Source organism: Eubalaena glacialis, chromosome 10 (genome assembly GCF_028564815.1).
Source record: "Eubalaena glacialis isolate mEubGla1 chromosome 10, mEubGla1.1.hap2.+ XY, whole genome shotgun sequence".
NCBI classification, from domain to species: Eukaryota; Metazoa; Chordata; class Mammalia; order Artiodactyla; family Balaenidae; genus Eubalaena; species Eubalaena glacialis.
Window position 1 is genome coordinate 111,068,948 of NC_083725.1, and position 26,331 is coordinate 111,095,278.

At 38.5% G+C, this 26,331-nt stretch overlaps 1 protein-coding gene across 1 annotated transcript; it reads left to right on the plus strand.

Moving 5' to 3' along the window:
* Positions 1 to 20,561: 20,561 nt before the first annotated feature.
* Positions 20,562 to 23,080, plus strand: LOC133099636 (olfactory receptor 5A1). The gene is given in 5 exon segments (XM_061203400.1): positions 20,562 to 20,652; positions 20,655 to 20,962; positions 20,964 to 21,128; position 21,856; positions 22,692 to 23,080. Coding segments are annotated over 5 exon segments (954 nt in total).
* Positions 23,081 to 26,331: the final 3,251 nt, after the last annotated feature.

A 26,331-nucleotide genomic window follows, 5' to 3' on the forward strand; every position in this document is an offset into this window, starting at 1 on the left:
CTTGAAGGATAATTTTGAACATTTAGAGAAATGTCTGGTTCTGTATAAAGCCTTGGTAAATGTACAACAAATTATAGTTAAACCATTTTTATTATTAACGATGAATATAAAATTGGTCATTCATTAGGGTCTAGTAATATGCTAACAAAATAATATAGTTCAGGTGAAGAAGCTAAAGCTGTTAAAAAATTTTGCATTTGCTTCTGAATATATATGACAGTATAGAAATTGAGGCTAAAACCTGAACTTCTTGAATTCCACACATATTCAGGTAAAAGTTCAGCATTTTGGTTGAACACAAATCTTTCAAAATTCTACCAAGTGCATCTGTTGAAAATTTCTTCTGCATCCCCTGGCAGGTTGATCATATATATTTCCTTTGTAGGGTCCCAAACCAGGAATAAGGATGCTGTGAATGATTACCTACAAACAATTTGTAGAATGTATCTGAAGCATACCCAACTTCAACAGCATAATCTGGGCCCCTCACTTTTACGTGACATCATAAGAGAGGAACACAGTGGATACTCTCTGACTTATGTGTCTCCCTCCCTCTCCCCTTCCTTCCCCCCTCCCTTTCTCTCTTCCTTCCCCAAACACTAAGTGTCCAGTATGTGCAAATACTGGACTACTGAGACTATAGTGAGAATAACACATAGACTTTATCATCAAAGAGCTTACAGTCTCTCAGGGAAGGCAGACGCCTAAATAAATAATCACTATGAAGGGAGATGTGTTAATAGTATGAACATCAAAATAAGGTTTTCATCTAAAGATCTCCAAGCACATGCTATTCAGGATTGTTTATTAATGGATGTGGGAATTAAGGGAGAGAGGTTACTATTTTACAGACGGTATAGCTTAATGATGTTCAAGTCAAATAGATATGGTTTCAAATCCCATCGTTGCTACCTGTGTGCTCCTGAACAAGCTACTCAACTCTTTCAAGCCTCTGTTTCTTCATCTGTAAAATGGTCACAATGCTAGTAACTTCCTCATATTATTTTTGATTCTCTACCACATTATAAGTTTGCAAAAGGTATTTCCTAAGATTATGTCACAACAATGTACTTAGAAACATAACTCCAGTATCCTGCATGGTTATCCTGACTATAGAAGGATATTGATTGCATTTTCAACTCCAGTCATAAGCTAATGGCAAGAATGTACTTGTTCATTGAGAGATAACACCAATTACCGAAAACTCTCAATAAACTGAAAAGGACTTTTTCAGAAAGGGATTCTGGGTATAATCCTGAATGAATATGAACTTCATATAGACGTGGAAGAGGAGGAAGAACATGAGCGTTAGAGTCTGGGGCCAATAGCACTTACTGCATGACTTAACCAAGCTACTTTAATCTTTCTGAAGCTCAATTTCTTCATTTGTGAAATAGGGATATCAAGATTGGTGGTAGGGTCATGGTAAAGATAGCATGAAATCTTACACCTATGGGACCTTACATAATTCTTGGAACAGGGTAGAAGGTTGCTCTATTTTTGTTTCTAATATTATTATTAAATTATCAAATTTCCATTTTTCTACCTCCTCATGACTCAATTTATATTAAAACTCCAGAGAATTTTTATCTTGTTTTGTTCTTATGACAAATAGATAATACATAATGATTTCCCAAGCTGGGTTTTAATTTCCTGAAGGCCAGAGATATTTTCATGCACCTCTGGTTAAGTTCTCTGCTCCCTAACCATGAATACTGGCCCCTAGACAACAACACTGAACACACAGAAATTGATGTAGTTGAATTTTTCTACTATTTTATGATACAATGATCAAAATATTTTAAACTCATAAAATGTACTTAAGTATTTCAAATGAATTAGGCACTATCTTTTTTTGAGTATGAAAATCCGATGTGTCCATCAACAAATATTTCATTTCTATTCTCACTTCTACTGTTACTGGGTGAGTTTAGAAGTCTCGTTCTCTCTAGGCATCCACTGAGAATCAAATGCTTCTAATAAAAATTCACCAGCATTTTCCGAAGTCTGAATAGGGTTGATGAAAACAACGTGACTGTGAAGTCATTTTTCTAAAAACTAGACAATCAGTCTATTCAGGAAAAGGAAATCAAGCAAATTAAATATCTGGTATCACTGTAGACTAGTTTTTTGTTTGTTTGTTTGTTTTTTTATTTCTGAGATATACATTTTAAAGTAGTAACTAGAATTATGACTTATAACATTATACCAGAACATATAAGATTTTTAGAAATTTCATGTAATGTCTGAAACATTTATATTAACATATTTCCATACAAATAACCCAAAGAAAGTTTAGTATTAGTTGTTTTTGTTTGTTTGTTTGTTTGTCTCTACTGCAGGTTCTTATTAGTCATCAATTTTATACACATCAGTGTATACATGTCAATCCCAATCACCCAGTTCAGCACACTACCATCCCCACCCCACCACGGGTTCCCCCCCTTGGTGTCCATACGTTTGTTCTCTACATCTGTGTCTCAACTTCTGCCCTGCAAACCGGCTCATCTGTACCATTTTTCTAGGTTCCACATATATGCGTTAATATACGATATTTGTTTTTCTCTTTCTGACTTACTTCACTCTGTATGACAGTCTCTAGATCCATCCACGTCTGAACAAATGACTCAGTTTCGTTCCTTTTTATGGCTGAGTAATATTCCATTGCATGCATGTACCACAACTTCTTTATCCATTCGTCTGTCGATGGGCATTTAGGTTGCTTCCATGACCTGACTATTGTAAATAGTGCTGCAATGAACATTGGGGTGCATGTGTCTTTTTTTTTTTTTTACACATACTTAAAATATATGAAGGACCCTTACAACTCAGTAATAAGAAAACAAACAACACAAAACTGAGCAAAACATTTGAACAAACATTTCAATAAAGACAATATAAGGATGGCAAAAAAGCATAGAAAAATGTACTCAACAACATTAGTAATAAGGGAAATGCAAACTTGAACAACAATCAGATAACCACCTATTAGAAAAGGGACTGGCAAGAATGCAGAACAATGGAACTCTCATATATTGCTGCAAATTGTACAGCTACTTTGGCAGACAGGCTAGCAGTTTTGTTTTTTTTTTTTTTCCACACACACACACTGTATTTTATTTTTACAAGAGATAAATAGACTGACACCAAGCATTGTAAATGGATGACCACAACAAAAGCAACAATGATTGCAATTACCAAACATGAAACACACTCATGCTATGTCATAATATTGACATTCAGTCCAGTAATCCTCCACTGTAACAGCTCCTTTACTTTGCAGTGAAAATTAATTTGTATATTCTTTGCCTCTGAGTCCTTGTGGGATTTTTTTTTTTAATTCAAACAGAAAGTCACAAAAATTATAATCAGTCCTCATCAGTTCACTCAGTCCCATGTAATTAATTTTTTTTTTCATCTTGATCTTTTGTTAGCACTTTTATGAATTCATCAGTTTTCCATTAGAGTTCTGAAAATGCTTATTCATTCACTTCAGCAGTACAGTCAGTTACCAGAAACCTGTACTTGTCAGAGTCTTTTCCATGAATTCATTGAAGATGAAACCCTTTTATAGGAACATATTTGCAAAAGCATCACAGTACACCCAGAACTGTCTGTAAATGACAAAAGACTTAAAAATGACCACAGTTAAAGATTTGATGAAAGTTCATAATAATGCAGTTGACAAGAAAATTAGTTATTTCTGAGATATACATTTTAAAGTACTAACTAGAATTATGACTTATAACATTATACCAGAACATATAAGATTTTTAGAAATTTCATTTATATTAACATATTTCCATACAAATAACCCAATGAAAGTTTAGTATTAGTTGTTTTGTTTGTTTGTTTGTTTGTCTCTACTGCAGGTTCTTATTAGTCATCAATTTTATACACATGAGTGTATACATGTCAATCCCAATCGCCCAATTCAGCACACCACCATCCCCACCCCACCGCAGTTTTCCCCCCTTGGTGTCCATATGTCTGTTCTCTACGTCTGTGTCTCAACTTCTGCCCTGCAAACCGGCTCATCTGTACCATTGTTCTAGGTTCCACATACATGCGTTAATATACGATATTTGTTTTTCTCTTTCTGACTTACTTCACTCTGTATGACAGTCTCTAGATCTATCCACGTCTCAGCAAATGACACAATTTCATTCCTTTTTATGGCTGAATAATATTCCATTGTATATATGTACCACATCTTCTTTATCCATTCGTCTGTCGATGGGCATTTAGGTTGCTTCCATGACCTGGCTATTGTAAATAGTGCTGCAATGAACATTGGGGTGCATATGTCTTTTTGAATTATGGTTTTCTCAGGGTATATGCCCAGTAGTGGGATTGCTGGATCATATGGTAAATCTATTTTTAGTTTTTTACGGAACCTCCATACTGTTCTCCATAGTGGCTGTATCAATTTACATTCCCACCAACAGTGCAAGAGGGTTGCTTCTCTCCGCACCCTCTCCAGCATTTGTTGTTTGTAGATTTTCTGATGATGCCCATTCTAACTGGTGTGAGGTGATACTTCATTGTAGTTTTGATTTGCATTTCTCTAATAATTAGTGATGTTGAGCAGCTTTTCATGCACTTCTTGGCCATCTGTATGTCTTCTTTGGAGAAATGTCTATTTAGGTTTTCTGCCCATTTTTGGATTGGGCTGTTTGTTTCTTTAATATTGAGCTGCATGAGCTGTTTATATATTTTGGAGATCAATCCTTTGTCCGTTTATTCATTTGCAAATATTTTCTCCCCTTCTGAGGTTTGTCTTTTGGTCTTGTTTATGGTTTCCTTTGCTGTGCAAAAGCTTTGAAGTTTCATTAGGTCCCATTTGTTTGTTCTTGTTTTTATTTCCATTACTCTAGGAGGTGGATCAAAAAAGATCTTGCTGTGATTTATGTCAAAGAGTGTTCTTCCTATGTTTTCCTCTAAGAGTTTTAGAGTGTCCAGTCTTACATTTAGGTCTCGAATCCATTTTGAGTTTATTTTTGTGTATGGTGTTAGGGAGTATTCTAATTTCATTCTTTTACATGTAGCTGTCCAGTTTTCCCAGCACCACTTACTGAAGAGACTGCCTTTTCTCCATTGTATATCTTTGCCTCCTTTGTCATAGATTAGTTGACCATAGGTGCGTGGGTTTACCTCTGGGCTTTCTATCTTGTTCCATTGATCTATGTTTCTGTTTTTGTGCCAGTACCATATTGTCTTGATTACTGTAACTTTGTAGTATAGTCTGAAGTCAGGGAATCTGATTCCTCCAGCTCCGTTTTTTTCCCTCAAGACTGCTTTGGCTATTCAGGGTCTTTTGTGTCTCCATACAAATTTTAAGATGATTTGTTCTAGTTCCGTAAAAAATGCCATTGGTAATTTGATAGGGATTGCATTGAATCTGTAGATTGCCTTGGGTAGTATAGTCATTTTCACAATATTGATTCTTCCAATCCAAGAACATGGTATATCTCTCCATCTGTTTGTATCATCTTTAATTTCTTTCATCAGTGTCTTAGAGTTTTCTGCATACAGGTCTTTTGTCTCCCTAGGTAGGTTTATTCCTAGGTATTTTATTCTTTTTGTTACAATGGTAAATGGAAGTGTTTCCTTAATTTCTCTTTCAGATTTTTCATCATTAGTGTATAGGAATGCAAGAGATTTCTGTACATTAATTTTGTATCCTGCAACTTTACCAAATTCATTGATTAGCTCTAGTAGTTTTCTGGTGGCATTTTTAGGATTCTCTATGTATAGTATCATGTCATCTGAAAACAGTGACAGTTTTACTTCTTCTTTTCCAACTTGTATTCCTTTTATTTCTTTTTCTTCTCTGATTGCCGTGGCTAGGACTTCCAAAACTATGTTGAATAATGGTGGTGAGAGTGGACATCCTTGTCTCGTTCCTGATCTTAGAGGAAATGCTTTCAGTTTTCCACCATTGAGAATGATGTTTGCTGTGGGTTTGTCATATATGGCCTTTATTATGTTGAGGTAGGTTCCCTTTGCCAAAAGCTTTTTCTGCATCTATTGAGATGATCATATGGTTTTTCTTCTTCAATTTGTTAATATGGTGTATCACATTGATTGATTTGCGTATATTGAAGAATCCTTGCATCCTTGGGATAAATCCCACTTGATCGTGGTGTATGATCCTTTTAATGTGTTGTTGGATTCTGTTTGCTAGTATTTTGTTGAGGATTTTTGCATCTATATTCATCAGTGATATTGGTCTGTAATTTTCTTTTTTTGTAGTATCTTTGTCTGGTTTTGGTATCAGGGTGATGGTGGCCTCATAGAATGAGTTTGGCAGTGTTCCTTCCTCTGCAATTTTTTGGAAGAGTTTGAAAAGGATGGGTGTTAGCTCTTCTCTAAATGTTTGATAGAATTCACCTGTGAAGCCATCTGGTCCTGGACTTTTGTTTGTTGGAAGATTTTTAATCACAGTTTCAATTTCATTACTTGTGATTGGTCTGTTCATATTTTCTGTTTCTTCCTGGTTCAGTCTTGAAGGTTATACCTTTGTAAGAATTTGTCCATTTCTTCCAGGTTGTCCATTTTATTGGCATAGAGTTGCTTGTAGTAGTCTCTTAGGATGCTTTGTATTTCTGTGGTGTCCATTGTAACTTCTCCTTTTTCATTTCTAATTTTATTGATTTGAGTCCTCTCCCTCTTTTTCTTGATGAGTCTGGCTAATGGTTTATCAATTTTGTTCATCTTCTCAAAGAACCAGCTTTTAGTTTTATTGATCTTTGCTATTGTTTTCTTTGTTTCTATTTCATTTATTTCTGCTCTGATCTTTATGATTTCTTTCCTTCTGCTAACTTTGGGTTTTGTTTGTTCTTCTTTCTCTAGTTGCTTTAGGTGTAATGTTAGATTGTTTACTTGAGATTTTTCTTGTTTCTTGAGGTAGGCTTGTATAGCTATAAACTTCCCTCTTAGAACTGCTTTTGCTGCATCCCATAGGTTTTGGATCATCGTGTTTTCATTGTCATTTGTCTCTAGGTATTTTTTGATTTCCTCTTTGATTTCTTCAGTGATCTCTCGGTTATTTAGTAACGTATTGTTTAGCCTCCATGTGTTTGTGTTTTTTTCCCTGTAATTCATTTCTAATCTCATAGCATTGTGGTCAGAAAAGATGCTTGATATGATTTCAATTTTCTTAAATTGACTGAGGCTTGATTTGTGACCCAAGATGTGATTTATCCTGGAGAATGTTCTGTGCACACTTGAGAAGAAAGTGTAATCTGCTGTTTTTGGATGGAATGTCCTATAAATATCAATTAAATCTATCTGGTCTATTGTGTCATTTAAAGCTTCTGTTTCCTTATTTATTTTCAGTTTGGATGATCTGTCCATTCGTGTAAGTGAGGTGTTAAAGTCCCCCACTATTATTGTGTTACTGTCGATTTCCTCTTTTATAGCTGTTAGCAGTTGCCTTATGTATTGAGGTGTTCCTCTGTTGGGTGCATATATATTTATAATTGTTATATCTTCTTCTTGGATTGAGCCCTTGATCATTATGTAGTGTCCTTCCTTGTCTCTTGTAACATTCTTTATTTTAAAGTCTATTTTATCTGATAGGAGTATAGCTACTCCAGCTTTCTTTTGATTTCCATTTGCATGGAATATCTTTTTCCATCCCCTCACTTTCAGTCTGTATGTGTCCCTAGGTCTGAAGTGGGTCTCTTGTAGACAGCATATAGATGCGTCTTGTTTTTGTATCCATTCAGCAAGTCTGTGTCTTTTGGTTGGAGCATTTAATCCATTCACGTTTAAGGTAATTACCGATATGTATGTTCCTATGACCATGTTCTTAATTGTTTTGGGTTTGTTTTTGTAGGTCCTTTTGTTCTCTTGTGTTTCCCACTTAGAGAAGTTCCTTTAGCATTTGTTGTAGAGTTGGTTTGGTGGTGCTGAATTCTCTTAGCTTTTGCTTGTCTGTAAAGCTTTTGATTTCTCCATCGAATCTAAATGAGATCCTTGCCGGGTAGAGTAATCTTGGTTGTAGGTTCTTCCCTTTCATCACTTTAAGTATATCATGCCACTCCCTTCTGGCTTGTAGAGTTTCTGCTGAGAAATCAGCTGTTAACCTTATGGGTGTTCCCTTGTATGTTATTTGTTGTTTTTCCCTTGCTGCTTTCAATAATTTTTCTTTGTCTTTAATTTTTGCCAGTTTGATTACTATGTGTCTTGGCGTGTTTCTCCTTGGGTTTATCCTGTATGGGACTCGCTGTGCTTCCTGGACTTGGGTGGTTATTTCCTTTCCCATGTTAGGGAAGTTTTCGACTATAATCTCTTCAAAGATTTTCTCGGGTCCTTTCTCTCTCTCTTCTCCTTCTGGGACCCCTATAATGCGAATGTTGTTGCGTTTAATGTTGTCCCAGAGGTCTCTTAGGCTGTCTTCATTTCTTTTCATTCTTTTTTCTTTATTCTGTTCTGCAGCAGTGAATTCCACCATTCTGTCTTCCAGGTCACTTATCCGTTCTTCTGCTTCAGTTATTCTGCCATTGATTCCTTCTAGTGTAGTTTTCATTTCAGTTATTGTATTGTTCATCTCTGTTTGTTTGTTCTTTAATTCTTCTAGGTCTTTGTTAAACATTTCTTGCATCTTCTCGATCTTTGTCTCCATTCTTTTTCCGAGGTCCTGGATCATCTTCACTATCATTATTCTGAATTCTTTTTCTGGAAGGTTGCCTATCTCCACTTCATCTAGTTGTTTTTCTGGGGTTTTATCTTGTTCCTTCATCTGGTATATAGCCCTCTGCCTTTTCATCTTGTCTGTCTTTCTGTGAATGTGGTTTTTGTTCCAGCGGCTGCAGTATTGTAGTTCTTCTTGCTTCTGCTGTCTGTCCTATGGTGGTTGAGGCTATCTCAGAGGCTTGATGGGAGGCTCTGGTGGTGGGTAGAGCTCTAGGAGGTCTTTAAAATATATATGCAAGAGGAAAGTACTAAGCTAGAAGTCATAGAAACTAAGTTCCAGTTCTCATCCTACTGTGGGGGATTAGGCTCTTGGCCTCTCTGGACCTGTTTTAAACTCTGAAACAAAAGAGCTAAAGTTGAAGACCTTAAGAGCCCAAACAGCATGGTTACAACTGAGATAACTATTAACAAACCATTATCTTCAGAGATGCCTGCTAGTTTAGCCCCACTATGGAATGTTGCTACCACCTGGTAGAAGTATGCCTAAATTGTAGGGTGAGTTTTAAGAGGTGACTGGGGGACTAAAATCCACATGAGAACCCAGCATTGCAGTAGTAATTGACCTTCCTCAAAAACATTATATGCTCATCATGCTCTAAGCACTCTACCATGAGCTCCTCAAGTACCTGAGCTTGATACTTTCATGCAGTTTAATTCTGGGAAAGAAACCAGACCAGGGAGATGGGGAATTTACTGAGCATATTGTAAGTGTTGAATAACATTAATAAACAAATATATTCTAAGAAGGATAATGTAATTGAGAACAGGTAAGTTACAAATTCACATTCACAGTACCATTTTAAACAAATCATACTGTTTAATTCTTAAAAAGAGGCATCAAGACATAATGAAAGAACAGTCTCAAAGAGTGGGCATCATAGTTTCAAAAAAAAAAGTGGTAATGTTATCACATGGCACAGGATTGAATCCTGCCTATTTTCATCTGTGTGGTCTTGTGACCCTCAACTGATCTCACATAAGCCCTTCATTCATCTGTGAGATGCACCTAAATATGTCAACATTGTATACTTGTGGGAAGATCCTATGATATACAACCCATATGAAAACCATTATGTAAGAACTATTCAAATAGGACAGATTATCATTTTGATTTTTAAAATTCCCATTTGTCTCTGAAGAAATACTTCCAATTGTAATATTCTGATACCAGTTTATTAGAAATGCATGGTAATGTATATTATTATTGTTCCCAGCTAACTATATGTTTTCATTAAATACAAGCTAACTGTATGTTTTAATTAAAATGCCACCTAATTTGGACATAGTTTTAAAAAGACTTTCATTTTCAGAAAATCTTGGCATAGTGATTTCTTCATAAACAATTACCTTTGCTGTCACTGTCAATTTTTTATTATTATGAGATTAATATTATTAGGAACACTAATTACTTATGAATAATGTGAACATTATACTTCTGGAAAACATTAGAGTATATTAGACTCTTTGGAATTACTAGATAAGACTTCAACTCAAAATGAGCCATTAGGAAATTATGTGTTGATTAACAAATAAAATGAAAATTCCTTAACCATTGATATACTGAAAATTGCAGCAAAAATTTTAAATAACAACCTGTTGATTGGAGTGAAATTCAGGTTTACACACAAAAATCTGATGACCTTGTTCATAACTATTACAATGAACTTCAGATTATTTTTAAAGAAAATTCTGGTCTTCCTTCAGATGTTAATTCCACTTGGGTAGCTTTAAGTCTATGTTTATTATTTTATTTATTTATTTATTTTTGGCTGTGTTGGGTCTTTGTTGCTGCGTGCGGGCTTTCTCTAGTTGCGGCGGGTGGGGGCTACTCTTCATTGTGGTGTGCGGGCTTCTCATTGTGGTGGCTTCTCTCGTTGCCGAGCACAGGCTCTAGGCGCGCGGGCTTCGGTAGTTGCAGCACGCGGGCTCAGTAGTGTGGCTCGCGGGCTCTAGAGCGCAGGCTCAGTGGTTGTAGCGCACGGGCTTAGTTGTTCCGCGGCATGTGGGATCTTCCCGGACCAGGGCTTGAACCCATGTCCCCTGCATTGGCAGGTGTATTCTTAACCACTGCACCACCAGGGAAGTCCCTAACTCTATGTTTATTTATGGGCTGAACTGGGACCTTTCTCTTCTAGTAAAAAGGACCAGGATGGAATGAGAGACTATGTCCACCCCAGATTTAGTTAATCTGGCAAACCAGCTCTCTCATACACCTAAGAGAAAGACCACCATAATTTTTAACCTTCAACTCTAGTAAATGAAGCCAAACCCTCCTAGTTTCTGTTATTGCAAAGAGCCAGGACACTGGAAAAAATATTGTTACAAATCTAAGTACTTTCAGCTCTCTAACAAATCTTTCCAACATCCTCCCAATTCTCAGTGATGAGGCTCCAAGGAACTACAGGGGCTCTTCCCAATCCTCCCTCTTAATTGGCTTGGAGAAACATTTCTCCAGATTGGAGATGAATCTCTTCCAGTTCTAACTGACACCAGAGCCACATTCTTGGTGCTCAACCCTGCTATTATAAAACAGCCCCTGCCTTGGAGTCCTAAAACAGTTCAAATAGTGGGGATCTCTAATGAACCTCAAGAGGTTCCTGTCTCTGAACCTATCCCCTACTGTTTAAGCCCTTTGAGAGATACACACTCTCTTTTCCTTAGTTCCTCCACCCCACCCATTTATTAGGCTGAGAGTTCTTAGAGAAGTATCATGCTCGAATTTCTTTCTCCCGAAAGGGGGAAATAATCCTAGAATTTGACAGTAGTCATCAAACTAACCAACCAGGTAAATTAAATGACACTTTGACATCTTTTATTTGTTCCATCTGTGACAGTACTAGAACTGATCCTGGAAACACTGATCATTTATCCTTATCGAATTAACTACCATTCTCCTTATGGGCAAAATCTCCAGCTGATGTTGGCAAAATTCACAGTGCATCTCCCAATCAAGATTCAAATAGATCCTTCAAAACGTCTTCTCAGAATTAATCAATACCCTATAAGTCAAGAAGCCCTTCAAAGCATAAAGCCCATAATAGAAGATTACAAGGTTCAAGGCCTCATTATCTCTTGCTCTAGCCCCTGTAACAACCTCATTTTACCAGTGAGAAAACCTAAGGGCCAAGCGTGGAGGTTTGTCCAGGACCTTCAAGCAATAAACAACCTTCAAGCAATAAACAAAGTTGTTATCTCTCAACACCCTGTTTTTCCTACCTTCATACGTTACTAACATCCATTCCCACCGGAAGTAAATTCTTTACTGTAATTGATCTATGCAGTGCATTCTTTAGTATTCCAGTTGATGAAGCTAGAAACACACATAACAGAAGACAAGATAAGGACTTTGCTCATATGTTGCTTATATAATAATGAAATTGCTTCAGATGAAGTTTTCACTGAAGGCAAACTTTGGAAAACCAAGCAACTGTTGCACTTGATCATTATGTTAGTAATGGCGACTACTATGACTATTAGATGGCCTGTTTGTTTTTGACTCCACTAGAGAGCTTACAGCAAAACAATGATACGCTTGGGGTTTTAAACCCTCAGCTCACTTCCCAGACAACTGGATTGCTTCTATTTTATGCATATATATACATATATATATATATATATATATATATATATATATATATATATAGCCAGCTATATATATAAAGCTAGCAATACAGGCTATTTTAATTCTTTTTTTCAGTTATATATTTATATATTCATATTCTTTTCCATTATAGATTATTACAAGATATTAAATATAGTTCCCTGTACTATACAGTAAATCCTTGTTGCTTATCTATTTTATGTACAGTAGTTTGTATCTGTTTATCCCATACTCCTAATTTGCCCCTCCCTCCTCCCTTTCCCCTTTGGTAAACATAAGTTTGTTTTCTATATCTGTGAGTCTGTTTCTGCTTTGTATATAGATTCATTTGTATCATTCACGTGTATTATTTTTTAGATTCCACATATAAGTGATATCATATATTTGCCTTTCTCTGTCTGACTGACTTCACTTAGTATGATATTCTCTAGGTCCATCCATGTTGCTGCAAATGGCAATATTTCATTCTTTTTTATGGTTGATGAATATTCCAGCATGTGTGTGTGTGTGTGACATCTTCTTAAACCAATCGTCTGTTGATGGGCTCTTAGGTTGCTTCCATGTCTTGGTTATTATAACTAATGTCGTTATGAACATTGGGGTGCGTGTATCTTTTCAAGTTAGAGTTTTTGTCTTTTCCAGATATATGCCCAAGAGTGGGATTGCTGGATCATATGGTAACTCTATTTTTAGTTTTTTAAGGAACCTCTATACTGTTTTCCATAGTGGCTGCACCAATTTACATTCCCACCAACAGTGTAGGTGGGTTCCATTTTCCCCACACCCTCTCCAACTAAAATAAATATTTTATTTATTTAGATTCAGGGTTGATAAGACTTAAAAGCAGGACCAAGTTTAACTGTGAGGGTTGCAGAGCCTCTTAAGTTAATGTAATGACATGTTTGAAAAAGAACAAGACCCTGAGATTCGGACCAGGGACTTATTAGTAGGCTCAAATGAAGCTGATAATCTTGAACTCCCAAATTACTCTGAGCTTCCCTAGCCATGAGACTATCCCTCTTAACCTGTCTGAAGAGACTAGCCATTCCTTGCTCAGTGACATTTCTTAACCTCATGTGAAGCAATTGCCTTGCAAGAGGATGCCTATTTATGTCAAGACCCACTAAACCAGGCTTTATTGCTACCAGCCCGTTATTAGATTCAAAATCAGCATGCTCCAGGAGAACAAGTGCAAACTATAACTTTTTAGAAGAGAAATTATTCCTCCCAAGCTTGAACGATATTGTCGATTTATTTGGGGAAAATCCTGGGGGAATACAGGAATACCTCAGAGATATTGTGGGTCTGATTCCAGACCAGTGCAATAAAGTGGAAATCACAGTAAAGGGAGTCTCAAGAATTTTTTGGTTTTCCAGTGCACATAAAATTTATGTTTACACTATTCTGTAGTGTATAAGTGTTCAATAGCATTATGTCTAAAAAAGCTATGTACATGCCTTAATTTAAAAATATTTTAAAAGATATAAAAATATTTTTAATTTTAAAAAATTAAAAAATTAAAAATTAAAAATGTATTAATAAAAATTTTTATTAATTTAATTTAATTTAATTTTAATTTAATTAAAATTAAATTTTTAATTAAATTAACAATTTTTTAAAAGTTGAGTTATTTGTAGTGAGGTGGATGGACCTAGAGTCTGCCATATAGAGTAAAGTAAGTCAGAAAGAGAAAAACAAATACTGTATGCTAACACATATATATGGACTCTAAAAAGAAATGGTTCTGATGAACCTAGGGGCAGGACATGAATAAAGACACAGACGTAGAGAATGGACTTGAGGACATGGTCGAGAGGGGAGAGGGGAAAGTGTAAGCTAGGACGAAGTGAGAGAGTAGCATTGACATATATACACTACCAAATGTTAATAGATAGCTAGTAGGAAACAGCTGCATAGCACAGGGAGATCAGCTCGGTACTTTGTGACCACCTAGAGGTGTGGGATAGGGAGAATGGGAGGGAGACCCAAGAGGGAGGAGATATGGAGATATATGTATACATATAGCTGATTCACTCTGTTATACAGCAGAAACTAACAACACTGTGAAGCAATTATACTCCAGTAAAGATGTTAAAAAATTTTTTAAAAATAAAAAATAAAAAAATAGAAAAAAAATTTAAAAGATACAAAAAAATAAAATTAAAAAATTAATTAATTTTTAAAAATAAAAATATTTTATTACTAAAAAATGACAACCATCATCTGGGTCTTCAGTGAGTCATGGTAGTAACATCAAAGACCACTGATCACGGGACTTCCCTGGTTTGCCCAGTGGTTAAGAATCCGCCTGCCAATGCAAGGGACATGGGTTCGAGCCCTGGCCTGGGAAGATCCCACATGCCACAGAGCAACTAAGCCCATGCGACACAACTACTGAGCCTGTGCTCTAGGGCCCGCGAACCACAACTACTGAGCCCCTGTGCCACAACTACTGAAGCCCGCATGCTTGGAGCCCATGCTCTGCAACAAAGAGTAGACCCCGCTCGCCGCAACTAGAGAAAGCCCATGCGCAGCAACGAAGACCCAATGCAGCCAAAAATAAATAATAAATAAATAAATTTATTTTTAAAAAAGACCACTGATCACAACAAATATAATAAAGAAAACAACAACATATACCATATATTCATATGCAGGATTTGGTGTCACATAGTCATGGGTTCAAATATTGAACCACTCCCTAACTAACTGTAAGATTTTGAGCAACTTATTTAGCTTCTCCAAATTTCAGTTTCCTCCTCTTTAAGGGAGATTTTGGAGTATTTAGTAAGTTAACACACATAAAGCGCCCAGTACAGTTAGCGCATAGCTTAGCACATAGTAGGAGCTTGATAAGATTGAGTTCCCATTCATCTAACATATTTCAGGCCAAAGAGGTTCTATGAAGGAGTGGAAGAAAGTAAATGTGAATACGTGTGTATATACACGTTGCATATTTATATGCAACGTGTATATACAATACAATTATTTCTGGGGGTATATATTATATAGATATAAACAAGAAGTAACTTTCTAAAAAGATATATATATATATATATATATATATACACAATCGTGTTTTCTTCTACAGAGTAAGTGTTTATCTTATCCTTTGTGTTCCGCTGCTATCCTGAGTTTGTTCACCAAGTACCAGAAGAGATCTTGATTAGCCTTGGGGGATCGGAGGACCTGGCCACTGGGATAGAGCTTAATAAGCATTGTCTTCAGAGCTTTTATGTGAATATGTGCTCTCCATTCCACCCCAGGGACCAGTTAACTACAAATCTGTGAAGTTTGGGTGATACATTCCTTTCTCTTTCAAAAAAAAACCCTCCAGGGCAAATGTAATAAAACATCTCCAAGGAGAGAGAAAAAGCCCTTTCTCAAATTCACCCCCAACCCCAGGTTTTAAAACGTCCAAAATGACCTCAAATGCAGACATTAGTTGATACCAGAAGAGATTCTTAAAGATTACATCCTCTCCTTCTTCTCCCGATACATCTTTTCCCTCTACTTTTCTGCCCACAAACACACATTCTATGCAACAAGTGGATATTTTTATCTTTGGTGAACAAACCAACCTCAAACTTGCTCTTCAAACTTGTTAGCACTTTGGGTACTGGAAGCAGGTACTGAAGCACGATTAGACTCCTTCCAAAGCAGAATGCAAGACAAGTAGAAGCTAAATGACAGACACAACAAGAGGGAGGGGTAAGTGCAGTCATTCATCTTTTACTTTTCATATTCATGTGCATATTAATCTTACCTCATAGAGCACCCTAGATCTACGAGTCTATGTAGATGACGAAAGAGTTATTTGGCTTTCAGTTTTTTCCCCATGAACCTCTCAATTCTGCCTGTTTTGCCCAAATTCAGCCCCAATCTTTTTTTTTTTTATTAATTTTATTTTTCAGCCCCAATCTTGGTTCTACCTTAGTGCTCCTTTGATGGGCATCTGGAACCATATTAAGTCCTTGCAACTAGGAATAGAATTAAGCAGACATAAAATTTCTGAAGGAATTTCTATGCCCTTGAACATGGCCCCAATTATTAACAAGTTGTCTGAAAAGCAATTTGGAAGGGCTGTAATTGGGGCAGACTTTGCATAGCAGATTTTCCAAACAATGCAGAGACCTCTAACCTCTGAAACGCTTCTTCTCTCTTCTGACTGATGACTTGAATTTTGCCATCTGAATCTTAATGTCTTGGCACCTTTGAATTCTCACCTTACATGGAGAGGGACTCATTCAGTCCCATCAATCATTTGTACATCCAGATGATAGACAGACCTAGAAGAGCAAGACCTTGAGGGCACCGGGCTCTTGCCCAGTGAGGGGAGGAGGCATCATGAAGTCAGGAAGGATGGGAAGATCACAGAAAACCAGTTTGGCTGAGGTTCTCCTTGTCATTATTGCATTTTTTTTCTTGCATTCCCAACTGCATCTGTTAAACTCAGATTAGGCATATTTAGTTATAAAATTTAACACTTTCTTGAAGACCTTTCATAAAAGATGAGTTGAGTTATAAATCAGTGCTACCAGATCCCATCAGTTTCTGCCTGTCTTCCACGTGCTAGATTGTTCATTTTACTGCATTGTTATCTCTTCACCATGGCTTTGAAGGCTAATGTTATTCACAAAGATGCAGCTCCAGCATGTATAAATCCAACAAAGTCACTGAGCCCCTCAAACTCTCTTCAGCTCTGTAAAATAGGCTTGGTGTTGATTATATCTACACCACAGGATCATAGGGAGTCCAGATTCAGACCAAACTGAACCTCCCAGAGTTTGCTGCAAGAATGAAGATTTCCTTTCTCTCTCAAGGGAAGAAGCACCTCTTTGTGTGTGGTGATGGGAATTCTTACCGATGTGGATTGAATGGAATCAAGTCCCCGATCTCGAAAGACGCTTCCTACATTGAAAAAACAAACCTCTTTGTGAGCAGAGTTCAGCGATGTAAAGTGCTTCATAAACCCTTAAGATAACTTCCATTTAAGGGTCTAGAATAACATTCAGGGCATCCATATGTGAGAATAAAACCCTGGATAAGCTTCTCCTCTTGTTTCAATATGCCCAGCTTCACTTTCTGTTTCTGGGGATGGGAAATTTCATTCTTAAATATGAAAGTTTTCCCTCCTAATGGCAACATTCAAAACAGACTTTCAGTTGACACATCAACCTCCAGATCATCAAATTCTGCAACCTCACTCCTATACACCTCTTATAATCCTATATGGTCCATCAGTGAACTCCTTATTTCTGTAAGAAAAGCATACTTTAACCTATCACATGAGGAGGAATTGTTTCCAAAAATGCTCGGTTTCATAAGTAATTCTTTAAGGAATATTCACTGCTGATAGCAATCACAGTGTCAATTTATTAAGCAAACATTCTATCTCAGGACCCACGAACCTTTCACACATTGTCTCACGTGATCCTCTAACAACTCTGTTAACTGATCCTCAAACAACTCTGTAGTCACTGTTATCCCTGTTTTGCAAATAGAGAAATTGAGACTCAGAACAGAGGAATGAGTTGTTCAATATCCCACCACTGGCAAGTGGCAGAGTCAGGATTAGAACCCGGCTTGCCCTGAAGCCTACCCAGAATCATAACCACTACCGTATCCCTTTTCTGCTAACCTGAATAGCTGCCCCAAACAACCTGAACCACATCACGGACCTCAGGTCCCTAACTTGCTAAATGGTGGACCCTACTCAGAATTGGGTGAGGGCTCCAGCAGAGCTGTTTTTGTTTAGCTCTCAGTTTCTCCATGTGACTCTACACCTGCGGCAGATCATGCTAAACTTTGCTGTGGGTCCCTTTCTTTTCTTCAAGAGGAAAGAATCCTCTCTTGATTCTCAGAACTCTACATACCTTTCACAAACAGATGCATAACCTCTGAGCATAGGATAAATCTTAAAACCACATTGGTAAGATTGGCATTGGGAGAGATCTCCTAAACTGCACAAATGATGGCATGGTGATGGCTAAAATGAGGTTCACACTGTCTCACTATCCTAATCTGAGAGTTTTAGCACTGAAAAATCTGTAGTAGGAACTACTGAGTGGGAAGAAGGTGGACCCCAATTCTGAGGGCGTCTCTCTGTGCAAGTACCAAGAAGAAAGTGAAGAAGGTCAATGAGACCTTGACTAGCAATGGGTAGATATGGATTGATTTATGAAAAACTGGGGATATTAAAATGAGGTCACACTCCTAAACTGAGCTAGAAAGATTCAGAGTAAATAGAGAAAGTGGTACTTCCCAAATTGTGAAGTTACTGACTTAGAATGTTTTCTATAATATATGTAAGTTTTAGAGGGTCTGTGTACTATGATACAAACACCCACACATATATACATATCCTTGCACATGAGAAGAACAGGCCAAAATATTAAAAGCTGTTATTTCAGGGGATAGAATGCCATAATTTCCAGTTTGGAGGTCTTTTGTGTGTCGATGAGGAATTGCACATGATTTTTAGGTGTAGTATTTCACAGTTGTTTGCTGATCAAATTATTTTACAGTTCTCACATATTGCTTTAAAATTCATAAAATAACATTTTCTTTTTGAAAAATAAATGAAATTTGTGGGATTTACTATATTTTAAGAGTTAGGTAGAATAGGCTGAACATATGGCTTAAAAGACAGTTAAGGTAATTTGGTTGATTTCCAAATTGTTTAGGTTAAGACGTGAAGAAGGATCAAGATATATTCCAAACGTTTAAGGGTCATTCACCATGAGCCACCAAGTCCTCTGACCACACTTTTCCCAGAGTCTCCTGCAGGGACAGGACCTCAGCTTCAGAGACCGATGGCAGAGTTCTCTTCTGATTGATGTGAACTGAGATTTAGCGTGGATGTGGGAGGTGGTGATGGGAATTCTTACCAATGTGGATTGAATGGAATCAAGTCCCCGATCTCGAAAGATGCTTCCTACATTGAAAATTCTAAGAATTTGGTCGAGGATAGTTTGCAATTTAGGTTTTAAACAATAGCAACAACAAACACTTGTAGAATGCTTACTATGGGCCAGGAATGTCCTAAGGGAGAGTAGAAAGATGACAGATAGATAGATATGATAGTTTCTAATAACAAGGTAAGTGCCATTATGATGTCTAATTTTACAGAGTGTCATAGAGAGTTCAAGTGACCTGTCCAAGATCACACATCTATTAAGTGGTAAAGCTGGAAACTGAATCCAGGCTGTCCAAATCCAGAGATCCAGAGCCCACATTCTTTTTTTTTTTTTCGCTGCATCTGGTCTTCGTTGCTGTGCGCGGGCTTTCTCTAGTTGCGGCGAGCAGGGGCCACTCCTCGCTGCGCTGTGCGGGCCTCTCATTGCAATGGCCTCTCCCATTGCGGAGCACAGGCTCCAGGCGCACGGACCTCAGCAGTTGTGGCTCGCGGGCTCTAGAGCGCAGGCTCAGTAGTTGTGGTGCTCGGGCCCAGTTGCTCCACGGCATGTGAGATCTTCCCGGACCAGGGCTCGAACCCGTGTCCCCTGCATTGGCAGGCAGACTCTTAACCACTGCGCCACCAGGGAAGCCCTAGAGTCCACATTCTTAACGAACAGCTTAGAGAGCTCAGAGTGAACACAAATTTGAGACTGGAACCACGTTAGTATATTCAGATCTAATATTTGACAATTAAGAGCATTTCTATGCACATCTGGCCTAATCCTTTGGATTTAAAACATTCAAAATGTCTGATCGACTGTTTCACAAGTAAATAGCTGAATCCTGTCCATCTGTTGGTTTCTCCATTCCAATACTGAAACTGGAATAATGTCAGATAAATAGTTATTTCAGGGCATGGTGTGATTCACCTGGGAAACACAAAACTGTTTTCACTGCGGACTTACTATGTGTCAGTTACTTTATACACTTTGCTTTATTTTATTCTTAAAACAAATATGTGAAGTAGGTAAAGTCACCCTTTTTAAAGATAAGGATATTGAAGCCTAGAGATGTTAGCTATCTCATCCAAAGTGACACAGCTACTAAAAGGTAGAGGCAGGAGTTAATCACAGGGAGTCTGAATCCAAAGTTTAAGTTCATATTAACCATATTATGTTAAAAAGTAAATATTTAAGATATTTGCCTTCTGAGAGAAAGAGAGAGAGAGAATCTTTGCACAAGTTGTAACCTCCTGTAATACTCGGCCCTTCCTCTCGTGCATTTAATAATTTGCAGACGTCACCTGCACTGTGGATTATCATTACTATTCCAGGTCTGCGTCTCGTCCTTGTGGTCCATGGGAAACATGTCCACAACTAAGGTCTGGAACGGCTTGTCAGTGACCATGTTCATCCTCCTGGGATTTGCAGACCATCCAGAACTCCAGGCCCCCTCTTTGTGACCTTCCTGGGCATCTGTCTTGTGACCCTGGCCTGGAAACTGGCCCTCATCTTTCTGATCAGAGGTGACACCCCCCTACACACACCAATGTACTTCTTCCTCAGCAACCCATCCTTCGTTAACATTCGCTACTCTTCCACAGTGGCTCCCAAAATGCTCATTGACTTCTTCCAGGAGCAGAAGACCATATCATTCTTGGGCTGTGCTGCTCAGTTCTTTTTCTTTGTCGGCATATGTCTAACTGAGTGCTTCCTCCTGACTTCTATGGCGTACAACCGATACGCCACCATTTCCAGCCCCCCTGCTGTACACTGCTATCATGTCCCAGGACCTCTGTACATGCATGGTGGTTGGGGCCTATGTCGGTGGCTTCCTGAGCTCCCTGGTCCAAGCCAGCTCCGTGTTTCGGCTCCACTTCTGCGGACCCAACATCGTCAACCATTTCTTCTGTGACCTCCCACCAGTCCTGGCACTTTCTTTTTTTTTTTTTCCTCATGTGAGTGAAGCCATCTTTATTTATTTATTTTTTCCTAACATCTTTATTGGAGTATAATTGCTTTACAATGGTGTGTTAGTTTCTGCTTTATAACAAAGTGAATCAGTTATACATATACATATGTCCCCATATCTCTTCCCTCTTGCATCTCCCTCCCTCCCACCCTCCCTATCCCACCCCCCTGGTGGTCACAAAGCACCAAGCTGATCTCCCTGTGCTATGCGGCTGCTTCCCACTAGCTATCGATTTTACGTTTGGTAGTGTATATATGTCCATGCCACTCTCTCACTTTGTCCCAGCTTACCCTTCCCCCTCCCCATATCCTCAAGTCCATTCTCTAGTAGGTCTGCATCTTTATTCCCGTCTTGCCCTAGGTTCTTCTGACCATTTTTTTTCTTCTTTTTTTTTTCTTTTTAGATTCCGTATATATGTGTTAGCATAAGGTATTTGTTTTTCTCTTTCTGACTTACTTCACTCTGTATGACAGTCTCTAGGTCCATCCACCTCACTACAAATAACTCAGTTTCGTTCCTTTTCATGGCTGAGTAATATTCCGTTGTATATATGTGCCACATCTTCTTTATCCATCCATCTGTTGATGGACACTTAGGTTGCTTCCATGTCCTGGCTATTGTAAATAGAGCTGCAATGAACACTGTGGTACATGAGTCTTTTTGAATTATGGTTTTCTCAGGGTATATGCCCAGTAGTGGGATTGCTGGGTCATATGATAGTTCTATTTTTAGTTTTTTACGGAACCTCCATACTGTTCTCCATAGTGGCTGTATCAATTTACATTCCCACCAACAGTGCAAGAGTGTTCCCTTTTCTCCACACCCTCTCCAGCATTGTTTCTAGATTTTTTGATGATGGTCATTCTGACCAGTGTGAGATGATATTTCATTGTAGTTTTGATTTGCATTTCTCTAATGATTAATGATGTTGAGCATTCTTTCATGTGTTTGTTGACAATCTGTATATCTTCTTTGGAGAAATGTCTATTTAGGTCTTCTGCCATTTTTGGATCAGGTTGTTTGCTTTTTTGTTATTGACCTGCATGAGCTGCTTGTAAATCTTGGAGATTAATCCTTTGTCAGTTGCTTCATTTGCAAATATTTTCTCCCATTCTGAGGGCTGTCTTTTCGTCTTGTTTATGGTTTCCTTTGCTGTGCAAAAGCTTTGAAGTTTCATTAGGTCCCATTTGTTTATTTTTGTTTTTATTTCCATTTCTCTAGGAGGTGGGTCAAAAAGGATCTTGCTGTGATTTATGTCACAGAGTGTTCTGCCTATGTTTTCCTCTAAGAGTTTGATGGTGTCTGGCCTTACATTCAGGTCTTTAATCCATTTTGAGTTTATTTTTGTGTATGGTGTTAGGGAGTGTTCTAATTTCATTCTTTTACATGTAGCTGTCCAGTTTTCCCAGCACCACTTATTCTTGCCTCCATTATCAAAGATAAGGTGACCATATGTGCGTGGGTTTATCTCTGGGCTTTCTATCCTGTTCCATTGATCTATATTTCTGTTTTTGAGTCCTGGCACTTTCTTGGTCTAATACTTTCTTCAGTCAAGTGGTGAATTTCCTGGTGGTGGTCACTGCTGGGGGCACATCATTCCTCATCCTCCTCATCTCCTACAGTTACATAGTGGCTGCAGTCTTGAAGATCTGCTCAGCGGAAGGTCGAAGGAAAGCCTTCAACACATGTGCCTCGCATCTGATGGTGGTGACTCTGTTGTCTGGGATGGCCCTTTTCATGTACCTGCGACCCAGCTCCAGCTACTTACTCGGCAGAGACAAGGTGGTATCTGTGTTCTGTTCGCTGGTGATCCCCATGCTAAACCTTGTCATTTACAGTTTGAGGAGCAAAGAGATCAAAGATGCCCTGTGGAAGGTGTTGGAGAAGAAGAAAGTGTTTTCCTAGTTCATGATTGAAAACATATTTCTCCAAACTGCTAGAGACTTAAATGATCCATGGCACCTACCTCCACCTCTGGCTTAGGTAAGTGATATGTTTTGTGTGCATTTTGAAAATGGAGGCTCCTGCCAGATTCTCTCACCGTTCCTTATGGTCATCTGTCTACTGATCCCAACATGGATAGTCAAAAGGAGAAAGAGATTACTTCAGTAAAACAAACAAACAAACAAAAAAATTCCGCAGGATAACTTATTCTCACAATTGGTATTACAAACACCTTTTATTGGGTACTTACTATGTACCGGGCATAAAAGTTATTTAATTAAATACACATTGCAGTGCTACGATGCACATGGCACTATCCCTATGTTACAAATGAGGAAACGAAGTCCCAGCAAACAAAAAACAAAAAACTGACATGCCCAGGGTCATACAGGAAGTAAGGGGCAGAACTCCCATTCAGACCCAGGTCTTCCTGACTCCAGAGCCCATGCTCTACCCAAATGTTGCCTTCCACGTTCAACAACAAACAGCCCTGAACTTTTACAAGAGTATAGCTCTTATTATTAGCATATGGAAGAATCCAAAAAGATACACTATGTGTAGTTGAGATAAACTGCAAAACAAGATGCCTACTCCATTAAACACTCTCTCTGAGCTACCCCTGTTGGACTCCCATTGTGGCTACTGGAAAATTATTTAAGCAAATACTGAAGGACATTACCCATTGCTGCCGTTTCTATGTCACCTCCGGAGGGACCTGGAAAATTTGAGTCCAGCGGTATCACATCAATACTCTTCTCTTCCCAGTCTCAGTCACCTGAACTGCCTACTTTTCTATCTCCTTGATTTCAACCCTATCATTCCTTTACCACCACAGGACTTCATGTCACAGCTCCATCCCCCTTTTGATCACCACACTCTGAGTTCCTCTTTTCTATTTGAGCCTTTTGCTCCTATAAATTGTTTCTGTTCCCAAATGGATTATCTCTTGAAGCCCCACATTCAGTATTATTTGCCTTTATCTCTGGGAGGTATATCCCAGGCTATCATTACTCCTTCATAGAAGACACTTACAGTGGAGTTGTCAGGGACAAAAATTTCTGCTGATAAACCCCTCTCTCATTGCTTTGTGGCTCTGTCCTCTCCCCTCTGTTGTATATTGGATATGGATTTGACTTTACGTCATTCTTCATATAAGTGGATTAACTATTTCCTTCATATCTGGAGGAGCATCAATGACTCATGGCAGAGGAAAGACCTCTGTTCAGGTCTCCTGGGTTTTTCAATCTCCTAAATCCATTCCCATTCAAGGTCAAGCAAATTTAAAATGACTCATACAGATAATACCCAAAGGTATTACCCAATAGGTAATTTTTCCTGAAATTCCTTTATCAGTTACCCTTTTGAACATTAGGAAGGACCTATATGGCATTGTATTGGAAATTCTGGGAATCATCTCACTGGATGGATGCTATGCCCAGGACCCTTCTAGTTTTATGTTTCCTCAGCTGGTTGAGTGTAATGTGAGGAAGTCTTTGGGATTATTTCAAATGTAATATGCAATGGAGGGACCACACTGACCAAGCAGAGCAGATTTAGAGACATAGGGATAGATTATTCCTTTGAAGTTTTGAATTGACCTGCTAGAATTCTGGTACATATCAATCCAAATGAATACTTTTGATTAAGTATAATTAGTCTTTCTCCCTAAAGGAAGTGATTCAATTTATGAAAATTTTGGAATGAGTTTACCTTAAAGGAAATCTACAAATTATTCAATATCAACTCATTTTACCTTCTTCTCCTCCTTTAAGTTAAAACACACACACACACACACACACACCTTTGCTCTTCCTCATCTGCCTTACTTGCCAACCCGTCTCAGTTCATATACCCTAGACCCTCCATCTATTCTCATGAGAGAGCCTTACTTGGAAGCAGAATAAAACGTGGCCTCTACATAGTTCTATCTGAAGAAGCTGAGTGTGTGAATTTACTATCACTGCTGTAACTAATTACCACAAACTTAGTGGCTTAAAACAACATAAATTTATTATCTCACAGTTCTGTAGGTTAGAAGTTTGACAGGGGTCTCACTGGGCTGAAATCAAGGTATCAGCAGGGCTGCCTTCCTTTCTGGAGGCTCTGGGATAGAATCCATTTCCTTGGTTTTTCCAGCTTCTTTAGAGGCCACCCACATTCCTTGGTTTATGGTCCCCTTCCTCCCTCTTCAAAGCCAGCAATGTCACACCTACTCTCATCTGAAACATTCTCTGCTTTTTTTTTTAATTTATTTATTTATTTTTGTCTGTGTTGGGTCTTCGTTTCTGTTCGAGGGCTTTCTCTAATTGCGGCAAGCAGGGCCACTCCTCATCGCGATGCGCGGGCCTCTCACTATCGCGGCCTCTCTTGTTGCGGAGCACAGGCTCCAGACGCGCAGGCTCAGTAGTTGTGGCTCACGGGCCTAGTTGCTCCGCGGCATGTGGGATCCTCCCAGACCAGGGCTTGAACCCGTGTCCCCCGCATTGGCAGGCAGACTCTCAACCACTGCACCACCAGGGAAGCCCCTGAAACATTCTCTGCTTTTAAAGACTCTTGTGATTAGACTGAGCCCACCCAGATAATCCAGAACAATCTCCCCATTTCAAGGTTGATAACTCTTGTAAGTCAACTATACTCCAATAAAATTAAAATACTTAAATTAAAAAAAAAGACTGACAATCACATTTGAAAAGTCCCTTTTGCCTGAGAGGTAATCTATTCGCGATTTCCTGGAATTAGGACCTAGGCATCTTGGGCGGGGGGGGGGGGGGGGGGGGACGGGGTACTATCCTGCATTCTTAGTTCTTTTAACACTTGTCACTTTATTGATTTGAGTTTCTGAGGCCAGCTCTCAAGAACATTCATGAGCTTCCCCTTTGCGCCCAAGTTAAAGTCCTTACCAGGCACTGCAAAGTCCATTTTACTTTTTGCTATACCTCTCCATCCTTCACTCCTCACTACATCTCCCCCAGTACCATGGAATCTGGGCAGCATGCTATCCCATGACTTTTTTTTTCCTCAAGCTCTGTGCACACGGAGTTCCCTCTTCCCTCCATCCATATTCTTTTTACTTGGCTGATGGCTTCTCACCCTTCAGGTCTCTCTGCTCAGACAGCACTTCCTGCATAAAGATTTGCCCACCCCCTTCCCCAAACCCAGAATATCATGATTCACCCGGTTGATGCACTAACATGACTGTTTGTAACGTCTCA